This window comes from Zeus faber, assembly GCF_960531495.2.
Source record: "Zeus faber genome assembly, chromosome: 3".
Taxonomy (NCBI): Eukaryota; Metazoa; Chordata; class Actinopteri; order Zeiformes; family Zeidae; genus Zeus; species Zeus faber.
In genome coordinates, this window is record NC_137190.1 from 11,080,831 (window position 1) to 11,100,193 (window position 19,363).

The 19,363-nt window shown below is 41.4% G+C and overlaps 1 protein-coding gene and 1 pseudogene across 2 annotated transcripts; both read right to left on the reverse strand.

Moving 5' to 3' along the window:
* Positions 1–10,547: 10,547 nt before the first annotated feature.
* LOC307228349 (UDP-glucuronosyltransferase 2A2-like) lies at positions 10,548–11,623 on the reverse strand (annotated as a pseudogene). Its single transcript has one exon. The product of its transcript is annotated as a UDP-glucuronosyltransferase 2A2-like (transcript).
* A 5,410-nt stretch (positions 11,624–17,033) lies between these two features.
* Positions 17,034–19,021, reverse strand: LOC307228352 (UDP-glucuronosyltransferase 2A3-like; the record flags this gene model as incomplete). Its single annotated transcript, XM_079997990.1, has 3 exons — positions 17,034–17,068; positions 17,569–18,750; positions 18,904–19,021. The coding sequence occupies 3 exons, from the start codon at positions 19,019–19,021 to the stop codon at positions 17,034–17,036; spliced, it is 1,335 nt and encodes a 444-aa protein (XP_079854116.1).
* Between the last annotated feature and the right edge of the window lie 342 nt (positions 19,022–19,363).

Genomic DNA, 19,363 nt, shown 5'->3' on the forward strand with positions numbered 1-19,363 from the left:
TACGCACGCACGCACGCACGCACGCAACAACGGGAATTGCCGTTCTGAAATGATTATTTAATGACTTATTCTATTATTATTATTAGATATGTTCATTATCATGTACTTTGTTTCGTGTATGATAAAAAAACACCACGGAAAAAATGTTTAAAACTGTTGTAAAGATGTATGCATATTCATATTTATTTGCAGGACGCATATTAAAATATTTATTCAAAACAAAATATTAAAAATACGTAAAAAAAAAACACCACAAATCTCCGATCTCGTGTCTCGGAGCCTTTATGGACGTAAAGGACGCGTACAGCGTCCAAGCGCGTTGTAACGTCCGAGTACAACATTATGGGCAATAGTTACAGATCCGTGCAACCTCCTCCCACACGGATATTGCGAAACCGCGCCCGGTTGTTGGAGGGTCCTTTGAGAAGAGACCGTCGCGGTCAACGCTCGGAGCTTCCACGGCCACGGTGCCGCGCGGCCCCGGGGGGCAACGAGCGTTCCAACATGGCCTCCCGTAAGCCCCACCCTCCTCCCGGTTTCCATGGCTACTGCGACAAGGGCGACCTCGTGTGGCGAGTTTGGACGAATCCAGTCGAGTCAAAACAACCTTTTTTTTTTTTTTAAAGAATAAATAAGTCAGATTCATACAATAAGCTCTTTGTGGTAACCGTACAATTATTCTGTCGAAAAAAAAAACAACGAACAAACAAACAAATAAAAAAAACATGCAGGCCTAATTATTCCGTTAAAATAAATAATTATTGGAAGCGAATTATTATAATTATCAACGGTCACCAATTAACCCTTCAATGTATTTGCGTTAAATGTTGTTCCCCTCCGTGCTGTTTCCACTGGTGGCGGGGTCCGCCTTCTGCCGTCAAGAATGCACTGAAGTGAAAGAAAGCCGCAGTGGATTTGATAAAGCAGCGTGGCTGTTGGTGGTCCGCAAACTGTCGATGCCAATGGACATATACAAAATAAAAACAGAAATAAAATAAATGATATCCACCGCATCCAGCTACAAAAAAAAAAAAAAAAAAAAAATTAATCGACCACCAGGCTGCTGCGTTGCGGTCAAGCTCGGAACTCGGTCGCTCGGGGTCGGTAGTTCCTACATCCGAACGCTTGTTTGGCAACGTTGTGAATTATACAAACATCTGCCACGGAGCAGTTTCGAGCAATGCGAATACGTATTTGTTGACGTATGTTTGTTGGTTCACGGTAGTGGGGATTACAGGACGCCCTGGTACAATACCGATGTCACGGCAGGTCTGTTATGTCGGACAATTCGGGTCTGAGCACAAGCCACGGTCTTGGAATTTGACTTAGACGGCCTTTCCTTTGCGTTTCCCAAGTGGGTGATGGATTTTCCGCGTTTAGTTTGAAAGGAATGCAGCGCTAAAGCGAAGAGGAGCGTAAACCCGGAAGTTGGGGAAACAAGGTTTCGAACAGAGTTCTGGGATTTGTAGTGTAATCCACCACAACGCAGACGACGTTATGGATTGCCGTTCTGGACAAAAAAGCATTATCGTGGTAAAAAAACAAAACAATGATAATATATACACCATAAATATATATTTATGTGTGTGCGTGTGTATTGTCTTTATTGTTATTATTGTTATTCTTCTTCTTCTTCTTCTTATTCTTATTCTTATTATTCTTCTTATTATTATTATTATTATTAATAATAATAATGATGATGATAATTAAATAAAAAAATATATTTTATTTATATCGTTATATATTTTATATGTACAGGGTCAATTCAAAGAGCCGTACATATGGCATAAAAACATACAAGCAAAGAATAATAAAATGAGTACAGCATTATATATTGTATTGTACGTTTTCCTAATGTTAATCTGTTTGGATAGATATATAAATATGATAGCAATACCACTGTAGAAACTATAATAACTTAGTAAATACAGAGCAATATATATTTTATTATATTATCTCTCTCTCTATATACAGTATATATATTCAAATGTATACTCTATATAACATACCAACAACGTGTCCTGTGCATAGAATCACATTTGTATATTTTCATACATGACTATTTCTTGTATATTTGTATATTGTTCGGCCATTTGTGTACATTTGGCAATTTTTATTTTAGTTTCACTTAACTTTTATCTATGTATTTATTTATTTTCAGACCGTTAAGCCTTTTTAAAAGGCTGTGAGGAAATGCACCAATCCTCACCATGACAAATTCCGCCCACGTGTAAACGCACCTGCGAGAGAGAGAGAGAGAGAGAGAGAGAGAGAGAGCTAAAGTACTTTAATCCTTTTTTTTTTTAATAGATGGTTCAGGGTAGTTTGTATAAAGGCAGCGATAGTATAAGAACACATGTTATATTGTGCCTCATGTCCTAGTGTGCGCTGGTCTGTTCCCTCCACTTTGCTGCGCAATGAGCCTCCCTCCAGTTTGTCCGAATCCCCCCCGCGGACCAACCAGCTGCGTGGGGTGTCCGGGCAGACGGCACAGCCTCCTTGTGGCCCCGGCCAATGGGATCGGGAGCGTGGCATTTGGCCCCTGGGGGCGGGGGCGGGAGAAAAAAAAAAAAACCCCAAAAAAACCTCCCCAGTTGATGAGTTAATTACGCATCACTTAAACTAGCGATGAAAGGTTCGACTCGTTTTCAAGACCCGGTTACTGCCGAAGCGGCTCCGTTGAAAAAGATCCGTTCGGCGTCGATGCGCCGTGGAGCGGGGCGGGGAGCGACGGATGAGAGTCAGGAGGGTCGGGCCAGCTCTACCGGCTCTCGCTTTCCCGCAAAGGAAACGTTCGATTCCGTTCAAAATGATTGATCCGCGCGGAAACGGGAGAACGCAAAGTTTGGATCGCGAAGGTATCTCCGCCTCGTGCTCCCTGAAGTGTTTGTGTGTGAGTCACAAAAGTACTTCACGTCGGACGGAGCGACTCGTTGTAGTGGAACGCAACGTGCAAACCGGTCTCATTGAACGTGGGTTATGTTATTATGTTAACGTTATTATGTTCTTATTATGTGATTATGTTATTGCTTTATTATTATTTTATGTGATTATGTTGATATGTTATCGTGTTATTATCTCATGTTATTGTAATGTTAATGTTATTGTTGTGTTATGTTATTATATTATGTTGTTATTGTTATGTTATGTAATTGTGTTAATATTTAAATATGTCATTATATTGTGTTGTTATTATATTATCGTGTTGTTATGTTTGTATTTAAATATGTTATTATGTTATTAGTTGAATCCTCGGTAATTTAGCTACAGAGTGGAAAATGTTTATTCTATTCAATGTGTTATTTCGCGAATCGAGCGTCGAGTCCCAGTGAACGCCCCGGCGGACCTGGACCGGTTACCGAGTCGCGCACGAAACGGGACGGAACGGGACGGAACGGAACGGAACGAACGACTCCCTTCGCCGGAGTGACTTCCACCTCCCGGGTCGTTCGCCGCGGACGCGCCGCTCGCGCGTCTCGCACCACGGAGCAGCACAACCGCCGCCGATGCGTTCACACCGGTGGAGGTGGACCGTCTCCGGGGCTTTCTGCGACTCCTCCGCTCATCCGCCGGTCAATCTAGTATGGAAAGAAGGCAACAGTGGCTCACCAGGCTGAAGAACGAGCTGAGCAACAGTCCGCTGGTGTCCAACGTGGCGTTCGGCTTCATCCTCATGGGACTGGAGAAGCTGGTGGAGCTGGAGTTCGAGTGTCCTTGCGACCCTGCGTGGAACGGGGCGTTCTCCTCCGCCTTCTTCGTCATCCCCGCCGTCATGGCCTTCACGCTGATGCTGATCATCCAGGGCTGCAGGTGCGACACGTGGTGCAGGAGCCGGCGGACCGTGTCCTTCTCCAGCGTCGTTCCCGCCGTGGTGTGGCTCATCCTGCTCTTCCTGGACGGCCAGTACTTGGCCTGCGCGATGACGGACTGGAGAGGCAGGTTCGTGCTGGTGGACAAGGCGGCTCCGCAGAAGTGGTGCGAGCCGAGCGGCGCCGAGGGGGACGTCACCCCGCAGGAGCTCATGCTCCGCTCGCAGCAGCTCTTTGTTTTCTCTCAGGTGAGTGTTCGGGGGGCGGGGAGGTCGTCCCCGGGACGCACGGGACGGGAGCGGGAGCGTTCCGCCCGTAAGACGGATCCGCGGTGCTGCGTGGTGCGGCTGCGTTTCTGCATCCGCGCGCAAGGGAACCGACACCGCACCGGGCTTGTCCGGAGGTCCCCAAAAACGTCTTTATTCACACGCCCTGGCTCCTGTGTGTTTCATGCGCCCGGGTCCAGAAATGCAATCGCATCACACAACACAGCAGATGTTCAGTTGGATGTGATGGTATTTAGAGATGGCTTATTCAAATCCAAGGCTAATTCAATTGACTTTAACGCCCTAATTTGCTTTTAAGACATTTGCTGTGTTACGCAATGTAATTGCCCTTTCTGGATTCTCACGCATGAAACATGCACTATACCATGCAAGGTGTCTGCAGGTCCCTTAAAAAGTCTTAAATTAGGCCTTCAACGACATTACACCAGTCTTGTATTTCCGTAAGTAATCTATTGTTTTTGGTTTATCTTCATTTGCTTTTCTTTTCATGACACCTGTATGTTGGTAACGAAGTGCAACATAAATAAAGCTTACTTACTTTCTCAGCCTATCGCCGAACCTAATATTTACCTGCTACACAAACCTATTGTAGATGAACCCGAGAGAAATCCAAGAAAATCCCTGATTTAAGGTCTGTTGAAAAAGGTTCGATTTATTACATTACATTACATTTAATGTAATGTACATTTATTACAATCCTTAATCAGTTACCTTGCTGTCTGATCTAAAGGAAACTGCCAATAAAAGTTCATGGAATCATCCAGTGCAGTGGTTCGAAGCGGGGTCATTTAGGAGGTTCCAGGGGGTCCACAGCTAAATTACTATAGTTAAAATTTCTCCATTATATAATAATGTATTATATGTATTAATAATGTATTATATAATAAATGATAATAAAAAATGTTTTTAGTTATAACTAGTGTGGGCAGGTTTGGATTCTGGACTAAATCATATCTAACAGTAATAATCTTCCCAGAGACCAAATCTTCTCAGATAGGGTCCATGGCCTCATGTGTAACAAATTAAGGATCCTTGAAATAAAAAAGGTTGAGAGGCGCTGATTTATAACCTACGCTACCTGCTCTATTACCTACCTGTAATATTTTAATATTGAACATGAGAAAAATGATTTGTCCAAGAATCTTTCTTACATTCCATTGAAATGTATGTATATATTTATTTTTTTATCCAATTACTATACATTTATTTTACCATTATGCACCATGGCTTTATTCTTTAAATTTTTTTTTTGCGTCCCAGGTTATAGGCATAGTCCTTCTCATTTTCATCTGTGTGGGACTCATAGTATATGTGATCAGAGAGAGCTGCCAGCAGGACGTGGAGATGCAGGATGCAGATGTGGCAGAGCTCACTGTGCTCAGGATGAGCTCCCTCCGCACCAGGACTCCTTAGAGCGGCTGGGGCCTCCCCCTCGAGACCTTGCCGGTACGGACACTTTTGGAATACCTGGAATAGACTTCATCCTTGTACTTTCCTTTCCTTGTTTATAAGTGCCTTTTTGAAGAAAAAAAAAGATTTTTACCCCTAAATATTTCAAAGTATATCTCTTGTGTTGTGCCTTATCAAGGTGCTGTTTTGTGAAGTGTACATTCTTTTTTATATATGTAACATATTATGAGGCGGAATTTTTCACCGTACAGTTTGTATTTGAATAACACTGCAGGGCACGACTTCTTTCCAAAGTGGTATTTAATTTTGTGACATTCAATGCGTCAGTGGTGCACATTATCTTAACAAGGGTTCATGAATGATCAACAAACACAATCGTTTCCTTTTACCTTAGTAAGCACCGCTTGTGTTTTTTACGCCTGCTTTACCACAAAATGTGTGAGAGCCTGAATCAAAATTTCCAAGTTGCAGTTTTGCTTCTGAGTCGAAAGAAAATATGCTCAATGGTTTTTTGAGAGGGGGTCCCCCTGAGGCAGCTAATCCTGAAAGTTGTCTTCTATTTTGGAAACTATGCAGGCCTACTCTACGCTGGAAGCGTAGGTTACTAAATATATCTTTTCTCAAAGAAAATGTCACTTTAAAGTGCAAATCCGCAAGACAGTCTGTGTTGTCTGGGTTACACTACATGTCCCAGAATGCAATTTTAAACGGTGACGATTATTTTCAATATCTGGGTTTTCTCTGAATGATCATCCATATTAACAGTTTACTGACAACAACTCGCAACGCTGCCTTAACAAATTCACCGCCGCTGCCTTTCACTTTGACCTGCCCGGATCAGTACATTCTAACCATGAAAGGCGGACACCGCCACCGCCAATAGAAACACCATTTGGCATAGCACATGCATAACACAAATATATTGAACGGCTGTTTCTTTTAAAGTGCCAGTGCAAAATAAACTATCAAATATGGCTTATTTTAAACAAAATTATGCTATGGATTACCACTTTAAATACTTCATGGCAAGGTTTTCAGACTCATTCATCACGTGACATTACATTACATTACATCATTTTAGCAGACACTTTTGTCCAAAGCCATTTAGATTTTGTAGTTGTAGTTGTCAAACCACATATATATCACAGTCACAGCCATGTTGTTACATCCATGTGGTCAGGTCCATGCCAATTTAGCCATTATGATTCAAATATGTTCCATGCGCCCAATGTCAGATTAAGAAGACACTTACTCTGGTACTGTACGTAATTATGAATGGAGTCGTTGTACCACGGTTGTGAGCACCCAATACTACAAGTTAAGACACAAAATGAATGAAAGTGTTGTCAGTCTGTTATTGATTATTTTTTGTAATAAAGAAATTATTTATTTAAGTAAATTTAAAAAGTATGTGATTTTGTACAGCTATGTAAAGGGAGATATGTGGCTCCCACATGTGCTGGCCCCGTAGAAATGCCACAAAACACATTGACTATAATAGCATCATCATTATTTAGGATTTTATTTCTGACACTGCCTGAAACACACACACTTTCACCACACACACAATGACACCTACAAACGGGTGTGGGACTCATATCCAGAGCCATAGTGCCAGGCGAAAAGTTTGGTACACTACACTACTAAAAGGAGAAGTGGATTATTGAGGAGGGTGGGAATGGGGATACTGTCCCATATATTTAAATGACATATGGTCGGTAGTCGAGTACACTGTAAATAAAAGAAAGAGGTGGGTATATAAAGTGGTGGGTATGTACATAGAAAGAGGTGGCTATATATATATATATATATATATTTGTAAATTATGTGTGATTTGTCGTGTATGTCATTGCTGCTGCATTACTCAAATTTCCCTCTGGGGATTAATAAAGTATCTTTATCTTATATACATATATAGAGGTGGGTATAAAATGAGGTGGGTATATAGAAAGAGGTTTGTATATACAGTACATAGAAAGAGGTGAGTATATATATACAGTATAAAGAGGTGGCTATAGACAGTACATAGAAAGAGGTGGGTATATACAGTACATATAAAGAGGTGAGTATATACAGTACATATAAAGAGGTGGGTATATAAAGTACATAGTAAGGTGGGTATATAATGAGGTGGGTATATACATATAAAGAGCTGGCTATGTACATAGAAAGAGGTGGGTATATACATACAAGCAGGCGGTTATATACAGTACATATAAAGAGGTGAGTATATACATACAGTATAAAGCAGTGGATATGTACAGTACATATAAAGAGGTGGCTATATACATAGGAAGAGGTGGGTATATACAGTACATATAAAGAGGTGGGTATATACTTATAAAGAGGTGGGTATGTACATAGAAAGAGGTAGGTATATACAGTAAATATAAAGAGGTGGGTATATACAGTACAAATAAAGAGGTGGGTATTTACTGCACATATACAGTACCTGCGTACCCTCTCCAGTAGAGGGAGTTCATGGAGGAATTCTTGAAGGGCCTGAAGAAAATACTTGTGTTTAAGGTGTTTCCTGTAAATCCTTAATACAGTCATCTCCAGGGAACTACTGTAAGTTAATATTTTAAAGCAAATTTGGCTAAGTTAATTTCAAATTGCCTTAAACATATTGAGGATTTCATAATGGGGGGGGGGGGGGGGGGCTATTTAACATCTTAAAATATTAACAAGCATCAAAACACGTCCAAAGCAGTACTATTTAGAGCTGCATGTACACATCCATCGCCGCTGGAGGGCAGCAAGGAGCCTCCATAACAAAGTAGTAAATACGATCCCAGCTAAGCCACGCCCCCTCTCTCCAAAACTGCAGCTATGGAAACCAAACCAGGTTAAAGGGAGTTAAGCAGTTTTGGGTGAAATTAGCTTTAAGTCCATGTTACACGTTCATTTTATGCAGATTTCAACGAGAAGGTAAATTCCAATGAAATAGCATTGGGCTACATGCTAACTTTGTTAGCTCAGTGCATAGCTCCTAGCCTAGCTAGGTAAAAATGAACAGTTGAGAAGTAAAAAACAGCAAGTAAATGATGGATGGGAGAGTCAAATATGTTTATTTTAAATGTATTTTCTCCATTTTCTGATTGTAGGTAAATGAAAAAATATTTTTGTAATGAGTTATTTTTTACAATCCTGATTATTTAACTCACCATGTTATTTATTTTGTATTCAGTTATATTTGTAACTCATCAAATTGCTCATTACTGACTAGAGTTAAAGGCCTGAACTTCTTATACTAAACTGATTACACATATCCACCTAGTTATTACCTCATCATGTTAGTTTTCATCGTTTACATTTTTATTTACATAGCATATCTTTAATTGGGTTTGAAGCCTTGCATTGCTGTTTGTGGATCTACTTTCCATCTATCTGTAATGTGCATATGGGTTTTAATGTTTGAGGTCGGACTAATGTGTATTCAACTTACAACTGCACGATATATTGTTTCCGCATCCTAATCGCGATGTGCGCATTTTGAATAGTCACATTGCAGGACGTGCAATGTCAAGTAAGGAAAATTAACTCAAACATGTCATGCTACAACATTTTTGCCACTTGATACAAAAAGAAAACTTGCACGGTTCTCATTTTCCCTGACTAATCTGCAAGAGAAGTCTGTCTGATATAACACAATTTACTAGTAACCTCGGAGAACCAACCAATGTGAAGCCACATCACCAACCAATGTTGATGATGTGGCTTTGGCCCTCTGGGCCGACAAGTTGGCCATAAGCCGAAAGTTGCACGAGTCCCTGGCACAGGACAACCCTGAACCTCCATTCGAGGGGACACCTGGCTGCTTCCCTCAGAACCCCAAGCCTCAGACAACTTTGGCCTCTGATGGCCTGAAACTGCGATGGAACCAGAGGGAACAAATTCATCTCTTTCTGCTCGTCAAATTTATATTAAAGAAAAGATTAATAGTGTGCTTGTGTGGTACTCAGTATGAATTTCATATAACAACATGAAATTCATAATCATATTGTATCAACATTTCGCGCATGTCAGGTCTTGAGTCACCCTGACCTATCAGCTACTACTTTGGTTGATCCAACACATTCATAGAATCCCAAGCCAAGTCAACACTAGGGAACCGGTGATTAGTCAACACCCCAGAGATAATCGCTACCCTGACCTACGACCAACGTGACACTGCCATTTGCGTCACACTGCCAGACCAAACTCTTTGGATCAGAAAACGCCATCCTACATCTGGACGACATGGCCCTTTACCACTTAAAACTCGAGTATGTATGAGAATGAGATGGAGTTATCTGATTTCTTCAGTAAACCCTCCCTAGAACTAGACCCAAACACTATCACCCAGCTCCATTATGAAGGAACCCAGACAATTGAAGTGACTCCTGTAGACAACGTCCTTCGAGAAATTGCCTCCCAGGTCAAGGCCCAGAGTCAACCTATCACCTTTGCTTGGTCTATCCCCAATACCACGCTGGTGTTCACCCTAGGCTTAACATATCTCTTGACCTTCCGCATAGCATTCTTCTATGTCAAGTGCACCCAGGCCCTACAGTGTAGATAAGACAACTGCAACCGTTGCCTGGCTAGGTTGATTAGAGGCCAGAAGCCCTTGTGGCAGAATGCCTCCCGCGAGTTCAAGAAAGATGGAAGGAATTATGAATCTGATTCCACCCTCTAGGACGGGTTTACCCTTAACTCAGAGTAGGTCCCCCTTAGTTAGCCTCGGTATAGAGAATAGAGAGGTTTTCTTTTCCCTATAGGGTTAGGGTTAGGTTGGGAACCACTGTTCTAGAGAATCATGGTTAAGCTACATTTCAGTTAAATTCTGCCATTTCTTCTGAATTAAAATCACGAAGAATTTGAGGTAGTACATTACACATCAGAGAAATACGAGAGAAAGTTAGTAAAATATAGACTCGCAATGTCATTAGTACATCTGTTGAATGACAGGGGCTTTATCTGTGTACTAAGTGCTTGTTGTACATTTATTCACACTTTAGTTTTTGCTTACAACATGTCCTGGCTCATATACATCTTGTTAAAAAGAAAATACTCGGGGAATGAGCAACACTTCTGCTAGCAGGAACAGAATAACAGAGTGGTAAGAATACCAGGCCATTCTGTAGGACTCTGTTCTTAGGTGAGCTGCACTATGTGCCTCGTGACAGGGCGTGGCCAATTGGTTTATCAGCTGGTTCCTGTGCAGCCTGGAGAGTCTCTGCATGTTGGTCTTGTAGGAGGGTTCATGAAGGACTTCCTGCAAAGCTTTAACAAAGCTGTCCTCTTTGTCCATTGTGTCTAAAGACAACATCTTAGCTGCTCTTTTTTCTTTTAGAAGCAATAGATTGTCATATTGGTCAAAAAACAAAGGTAGACCCAAAACTGGGACTCTATGATAGCATAGCTTCTTGGTCTCCATTTTCCCTCCATGGGCTACAAACAACCTTCGCTTTAGATATCCCAAAAGGTCATTCTATGGCATCCAGTCAACTAGTAAGGTGTTGTTGCCCAGAGTGCCTGGCTTGTCTCCAGTGTAATGCCATATCACTTTTTGAGGGAGTCCAGCAAAGGTGTGTGCTATAATGTCTGTTAAATCCATTGGGAGCCTGATGACCAGTGTACCCAGAGACATAATGATGACTCCATGTTCTCCAGAACTCCGGACAAAATCCTCCAGGTGTTGAGGAAGAGTATTTGGAGGTTTGCATTTGAGTCCTCCCATATAGACTGCATTAGAAATGGTGGACCAAGGGAACTGGAACTCAAAGTCAACCCTCAAGAGCCAAAGATCTGCCCCCTGCAGTAAATCATTGAAATAAACATCTGTTTCTCAAAACTCATCACAAGCTGCTTGGTACTGATGACGAATGAGCAACATATCCTTAAATTGCAGAATAAAATAGGAAATTATGTTTTCCAATCGTTCTAAATATACCATTTTATTGGTGAGTCCCGTGCCAGTCATTGGAACGTAAGATAAAGGAGACGGCACAATGACCAAATGTCCCTCTCCACTTGTTGTCCACCGAACATTATAGACTAGAGGACTAGAGGTATTTGGAGATAATGAGCCAACATAATGCTAGCTCCGAATGCTGCGTCCATCAGGACCATGTCTTACTTACTGGCATTTAGACTAGTCATTAATTATTTTTCCTTAAAGATGTTAGTAGCAACTTTACACATCATTATATGAGCATTAGAAAATGCATCAAACATATGTATTTGCAAACTTGCAAATTTCAAAATTGAAGTCTGTCCCCTTTCTATTGCAATTATTTAACAAACCCAGAATCAAAGCGTTCATCGGCAGATATTGTAATTGCATCGTAATGGGGGCAAACTTCCTTGACGTACCAGCTTTTGGATGTTCGTAACACAGTGAGAGAGTGTCCCTTAGCGTAAAGAGCTTTAATTATAATATCCATGTTTAACCAGTGGCTTCCCTCCATCGGAAAATCAAAATCTTTCCTCCTTTGCATATTCCCAAAAATATAGACAAAATAGATATTAAGACCATTTGTGACTTCAGAATTCCGTCAAAGCCTTTTCCTCTGAAATGTAAAACAATGAAATCTACAACAACACATAATACAAGGAAAGACAATCAGGCATAGAAGGGTCTTTGATTTGTCTAGATTAATACTTAGTAACACCAAATCACATGACTTTGTATTTTAACTTACCTGTTTAAAGGCCGGCACATTTCACACTGTCTGTGAAATGGTGTGGTTTCTTTAGATGATTGAGGTTGGATAGAACGTTCACAGAGTAAAATTAGAATAAGTCCACCACATGTTGACTCGCAATATGAGTATATTCCTATATATTTATTGAGTGTAAAAATCACTTGTTCTTTGGGCACTTTGGTGAAAGGAATGTTGTCTGAGGAAGTGAATAATAGAAAGGTAAATGAGTGAAAGACTTCCTACAAACTTTAGCAACTGAAACTACCAATGGTTTAAACTTACCTTATAGCAGTAGTAATCATTAAGGAATCAATAAACTAGCATCCTTATTTTACAACATTTCTTAAAGCAACACTAATACTAAGTAGTCCAACATATCTGGACATATATATATTTCCATATCCGGATATATGGACAGTAACAAAGCGGTGTCGTTCAATCTGCGGAGGGCGGTGAAGGACACTAAATGGATGTACAGGGACAGAGTGGAGCGAAAGATGGAACAATGGGACACCAGACACTTGTGGTATGGGCTGCGGACTATTACGAACTACAACAACAGCTCCTCCCCAGCCACGAGTGTGCTGCGCCTCCCTCCCTTGTACCTTGGACCGCTGCAGTTCATGTACCAGCCGAACAGATCCATGGACAATGTGGTCTCCCAGGTACTGCACACCACGCTCATGCATGTTGGCCTATGTGAGATTGCTCTTCATTGACTATAGTTCAGCTTTAAATACCATAGTCCCCACCAGACTGGCTGTCAAGCTGTAGGAGCTAGGACCTAGCACTCCGCTGTGGGCCTGGATGCTGGACTTCCTCTCAGCCCGGCCCCAGGTGATTAGGGTGGGGAGGCACATGTCCAGCTCATTCAACCTGAACACAGGGTCCCCCCAGGGCTGCCTCCTTAGCCCCCAACTGTACTCCCTGTACACATATGACTGTGTGGCCAGGTCCAGCTCCAACTCCATCATCAAGTTTGCTGATGACACTGTTGTGGTGGGCCTGATCACCGACGACGATGAGAAGGCCTACCGCGAGGAGGTGGCTGACCTGTCACTCTGGTGCCAGGACAACAGCCTACTCCTGAACGTCGGCAAAACTAAGGAGCTGATTGTGGACTTTAGGAGGGGTTTACAACCGAGGACACACGTGCCGTTGGCGATTAATGGGATTTCTGTCGACAGGGTGAGCAGCTTCAAGTACCGGGGATTCCACATCACGGCGGATTTAACATGGACTTTACATACAGACACTCTGGTGAGAAAGGCGAGGCAGCGTCTTTACCACCTCAGGCAGCTAAAGAAATTCAAGGTCTCGGTGAGGATCCTCAAGTCCTTCTACTCTGGAGCAGTGGAGAGCATCCTGACAGGCAACAACACTGCCTGGTTTGGGAACTGTACTGCTCAGGACAGGTGGGCCATGCAGAGGGTGGTGCGTTGGGCCGAACGTACCACTGGAACTACCCTCCCCCCCTGCAGGACTTATACTCCAGGAGGTGTAGTAGCAGAGCCCGCAGGATCATGAAGGATCCTCATCACCCCAACAACAGACTGTTCCAGGTGCTGCAGTTGGACAAGCGCCTCCGCAGTCACACAGCGAGGACAGAGAGACTGAGACAAGAGTTTCTTCCCGCAAGCCATAAGGACTGTCAACGCTGAACTCACCAGGGGTCCTAACAAAAAGCACTGAGACACTCACATAGGTCCCACTGCCTTCTGTACTGTATGTAGCATACTGTACTGTATACTGTATCACTGTTCTAGGTTACTGCATACTGCGCTGTATTGCTGTTCTGTTTGGTGTTACTGTATTGCTGTGTCGTACTGTTGTATGCTGTACTGCATATCTCCATACTCATATTATTCACATGCACTTTACTGCACATATCTGTATATACAAATAGCCTATCCCATATACATAACTCTATTCCCTTCTATTTTGTACCCCCAATCTGTATTATCTCTTTGAGTCTTATTTTATATTTATTTTATTTTATTTATATTATTCTATTCACTAACTGCATTACGTTTTAGGAATCAGTTAGTTAAAGTTAGTTAGCTAGGTAGGAATTAGGTTAGCTATTATGTGCAGTTTAGTAACTATTGTGCATAATCTCCGGGTGTATTGCAAAGACATTTCACTGCATATTTGTATGAAAGAATGTATATGCATGTGACAAATAAACCTCTTGAATCTTGAATCATATAATAATTATTTAGCATCTTTATTATGTAATAAAATAACATAAATAACATGTGTCTGAGCATTCAACTAGCCATCAGTAATTAAGTATACTTTCTGGTGAAATTCTTTGCAACAACCTTTAGTTATGGCACCTTTTATAAGAATCATAATCAGAATTGGTTTATTTTTCGGCAGATACGTTTGCATATACAGTATGGGGAATTTCTTCTGGTGATGTCCAGTGCACTTCAGTACAGACCATAAGCATTAAAAAAATAAAAAGCTTAACAGTCCGGAAAACAGGAAAACAAGAATTATAATAAAATAAATATATTTAATACAATTTAAAAAAAAGTCAAATATATACAAGTAGCTGTATTGACTGCACTGTACACCATGAACGCTATTCTCAAGAAGGCGTACCTTTATTGCGTCACATCCTTACATGCAATGTAAACAGCGCCCTCTCTAGGCTGTATCAGTTCATCTCCCTTTTTATTTTATCATTTTTTCCCAACTGTTCATGTACAGTAGACATGAGCTTAGTAAACAGTGTAACATTGAAAAAAAAGGCCCTTACACTTAACTTATTGCTCTCAATTTCACTCTTTTTTTTATTTCACAAAAAAATAACTGACATTTGGAACAGTAAATGAATCTTGTTAAATATACAAGCTTAACTTAACGAACACTCCTCAATTAGTCTTTTTGGTTTCATGGCATGTCGTTGTGGCCGTTCTCGCACTGCTTTCTTTAACAGTTGTTTTACGATCTGCACCCCTTTTTCGGCCAAGCCGTTTGACTGTGGAAAGCGTGGACTTGATGTTACATGCTCAAAGCCATACAGTATGTCACTGCAAACTCCTGGCTGCTGAACTGTGGTCCATCATCACTCACCACAGTCACCGGGATTCCGTGTCTCGCAAAGATGGCTTTGTTGTGTTTTTCACTTGTTTCACTGTTGTATCAGACAGCAAGACAAACTCTGGATAGTTGGACTGGTAGTCCATTCTTACAAGGTAGTCTCTCCTTTCCAGTTGGAACAAGTCTGTTCCCACTTTTCCCCATGGTTCCACAGGTTTGCTGTGGGCCATAAGAGGCTCCTATGGTTGCTGGTACCTGTGCCGTTGACATGTCTCGCAGTGCTGCACAAGTAACTCAATTTCTCTGTTCATATGTGTCCAAAACATCAGAGCTCTTGCACGTCTTTTGCTTTTTTTAATGCCTTAATGTCCCTTATGTGTGAGTTTTGCCATTTGTGAGTGCATGGAGGGAGGTATGACAATCCGTTTACCTCTCATGAGAAGTCCACTGACCACTGACAGTTCCTCTTCAAAGATCTGGTATGGGATGTGTATTGGTCAGCCTCTGGTCTCCTGGTAGGTGAATCTTCTCCATCAAGATTTAAGATTCACAAGCTGCAACTCACGGTCCTTTGTCGTTGCTACAGCAACCCGTCTCCATTTCTCTTTAGACACAGGCAGGTGCTTTTGTATGCAGTCCACATGTATCTCTACATCATGTTCTGTCTGATTTCCATACCTGTATGTGAGGTGGGGTATGACCTCATATTTAGTTGACACATACATTTGAAGGTGAGATGACGATCAACATACATGACAGCTCTCCAGTCGAGTTATATTAAGTGATAAGCATTCAAATATACGTAGTTCTCTTCCTCCAAAGTTGAGAAAAGCTGTATTTGGCTGTATTCCAAATATCATCTGTAGTGACTTAATTGGCTCCATTTGTGTGTTTGCTCCATTTGTGGTCAAATGAGCTTGATGTTTTTTCCGACTACACAATATTTAATTTAATATCAGACACATATTACCACCCAATTATCTGGAACTATTAATCTGTACCGTAATTTTTTCACTGCCTAGATTACTGTAATTCCCTCTTCCGCTGCCTCAAACAATCTTCTCTGTCTGTCTAAGCTGGTTCAAAATGCTGCTGCCAGACTGTTAAGTAGAACAAGCCGTAGATCCCATATCATCCCGATTCTCACTTCCCTTCATTGGCTTCTCCTTAGTCTTAGGATCAATTTCAAAATTTTATGAATCACTTTCAAAACCTTGCCCCACCGTATATTTTGGAGCTGCTGACCTCTACTCCACCGTCACTCACTCAGATCCACTGATCTAAAGTAACCTTTTATCCGTGCCTGGCTCAGGGCTCCAATCGCCAGTCAAAAGCTGACCTTGCTTTTGGTGTCTTAGCCCCATCGCTCTGGAACGATCTCCCTCTACACATCGGATCAGCCCAATATGTTGATTCTTCAAAGCAGCTCCTGAAACCCCATTTTTATCAGTTGGCCTTTTTGGCCTTTTTTTTTTGGCCTCACCTTTGTTGTTTTTCTCCTCTTCATTTGTGATCATTTATTTACATTTAGCAGACGCTTTTATCCAAAGCGACTTACAATTATTCAACACTGACGGATGCAGCCATCAGGAGCAATTAGGGGTTAAGTGTCTTGTTCAAGGACACTACAGCATGCTAGCAGGAGGAGCCTGGGGTCGAACCAGCAAGCTTTAGATTACTAGACGACCAGCTCTACCTCCTGAGCTACCACCCCAGCTACCACCCATTTGTTTTATAGCTTACCATGTCCTTTTTATTCTATATTTCCACTCTTTAATCTTCCTTCAGTTGTGCTTCTGTGATGCTACCTGCAGCATACCTGTAAAGCACCATGTAAGGTATGTGATAAAATGTGTTGTACAACTAAGGATTCCCTAACTTACTTACTTGAGCCTTTAGCATTTACTGTTACTGTGGTTGGGGAAAATGATTCTGGCCCACTTGTGAATGAGGGATGAAAAACAGAGCCGAGCCAACCTCTGAATTTTATTGTTAGATATATGATTTGGTCCACATTTCCACTAGTGTCTAAAGATACGGTTTAAAAATACTCCACCCTCCACCCTGCACAGCCACAAAACTAAGCCACAATAGTATTCTCGAGAATCATGGTTAAGCTAAATTTCAGTTAAATTCCGCCATTTCTTCTTAATAAAAATCACAATGAATTTGAGGTAGTAGATTACACATCATAAAATTACCGGAATGTTGCTAAAATATTAACTTGCGATGTCATTAGTTTGTCTATTGAATGGTAGGGGCTTTATCTGTGTGCTAAATGCTCGTCGTACATTTATTCGCATTTTAGTTTTTGCTTACAAAATGTCCTGGCACATAAACACTTTGTAAAAAAGTAAATACTCAGAAGAATGAGAAACACTGCTGCTAGCAGGAACATAATAACATCTACAGAGTGGTAAGAATACCAGGGCATTCTGTAGGACTCTGCTCTCAGGTGAGCTGCACCTTTGTGCCTCATGACGTACTCTATCCAGAAGAGGGCGCGGTCCAGTGATTTTATCGGCTGGTCCCTGTGCAGCCTGGAGAGTCTCTGCATATTGGTCTTGTAGGAGGGTTCATGAAGGACTTCCTGCAAAGCCTTAAGAAAGTTGTCCTCTTTGTCCATTGTGTCTAAAGACAACATCTTAGCTGCTCCTTTTTCTTTTAGACGCAATAGATTGTCATATTGGTCAAAAAGCAAAGGTAGACCCAAAACTGGGACTCCATGATACATAGCTTCTTGCACTCCGTTTATTCCTCCGTGTGTTACAAACAACCTGAGCTTTGGATGTCCCAAAAGGTCATTCTGTGGAATCCAGTCAACTAGTAAGGTGTTGTTGCCCAGAGTGCCTGGCTTGTCTCCAATGTAACGCCATATCACTTTTTGAGGGAGTCCAGCAAAGGCGTGCGCTATAATTTCTGTTAAATCCGTTTGGAGCTTGCTGATAAATGTTCCAAGAGACATAACGATGACTCCATGTTCTCCAGAACTCTGGACAAAGTCCTCCAGGTGTCGAGGAAGAGGTTTTGGAGGTTTGCATTGGAATCCTCCCACATAGACTACATTAGGCATGGTGGGCCGAGGGAACTCAAGCACAAAGTCAACATTCATGAGCCAAAGATCTGCCCCCTGCAGTAAATCATTGAAATAAACATCTGCTCCTAAAAACTCATCACAAACTGCTTGGTACTGATGGCGGAAAAGGAACTCAAAATTTAAGTGCCAAAAAAAATAGAAAATCATATTTTTCAATCTTTCTGAAAATACCATTTTATCGGTGAGTCTCGAGCCAGTCAATGGAACATATGACAAAGGAGACGGAGCAATGACAAAATGTGCCTCTCCACTTGTTGTCCACCGAGCATTATAGACTAGAGGTATTTGGAGATAGTGAGCCAACATAATACCATTTCCAAATCCTGGGTCAGTCAGGACCATGTCATACTTCGTGGCATTTAGACTAGTCATTAATTCTTTATTTTTAAACATGTTAGAGGCAACTTTACAAGCCATTCTATGAAAATCAACAAACGTGTCACACCCATCACATTTTTTCCAACTTGCAAATTTCAAAATTGAACTTTCTTCCCTTCCTTTTGAAATGAATTTTGTTAGAATTGTGGCAAAAAACTCAGAATCAAAACCTTCATCACCTGATATTGTAATTGCATTGTAATGGGGAGAAACCTTTTTGATATACCAGCTTTTGGATGTTCGTAACACGGTTAGAGAGTGTCCCTTAGCGTGAAGAGCTTCAACTAAAATATCCATGTTTACCCAGTGGCTTCCCTCCATCGGGACAACCAAAATCTTTCCTCCTTCGCATATTCCCATAAATATAGACAAAAGAGATAAGAACATTTGTGACCAAAGTCTTCCATTGAAGCCTTTCATTTTTCCTCTGAAATGCAAAACAAAAAAATTATAACATCACATAAAACAAGGCTAGGGAAAACATTTATGCAGAGAACTTAACTTTGATTGGCATAGATGAATACTTAGTAACACCATAATACACACAACATATTTATTCAACTTACCTGTTTATAATCCAGAAACACTGTGTCTTGGAAATTATTCTTTTTTGTGATTCAGGTTGGACAGAATGTTGGT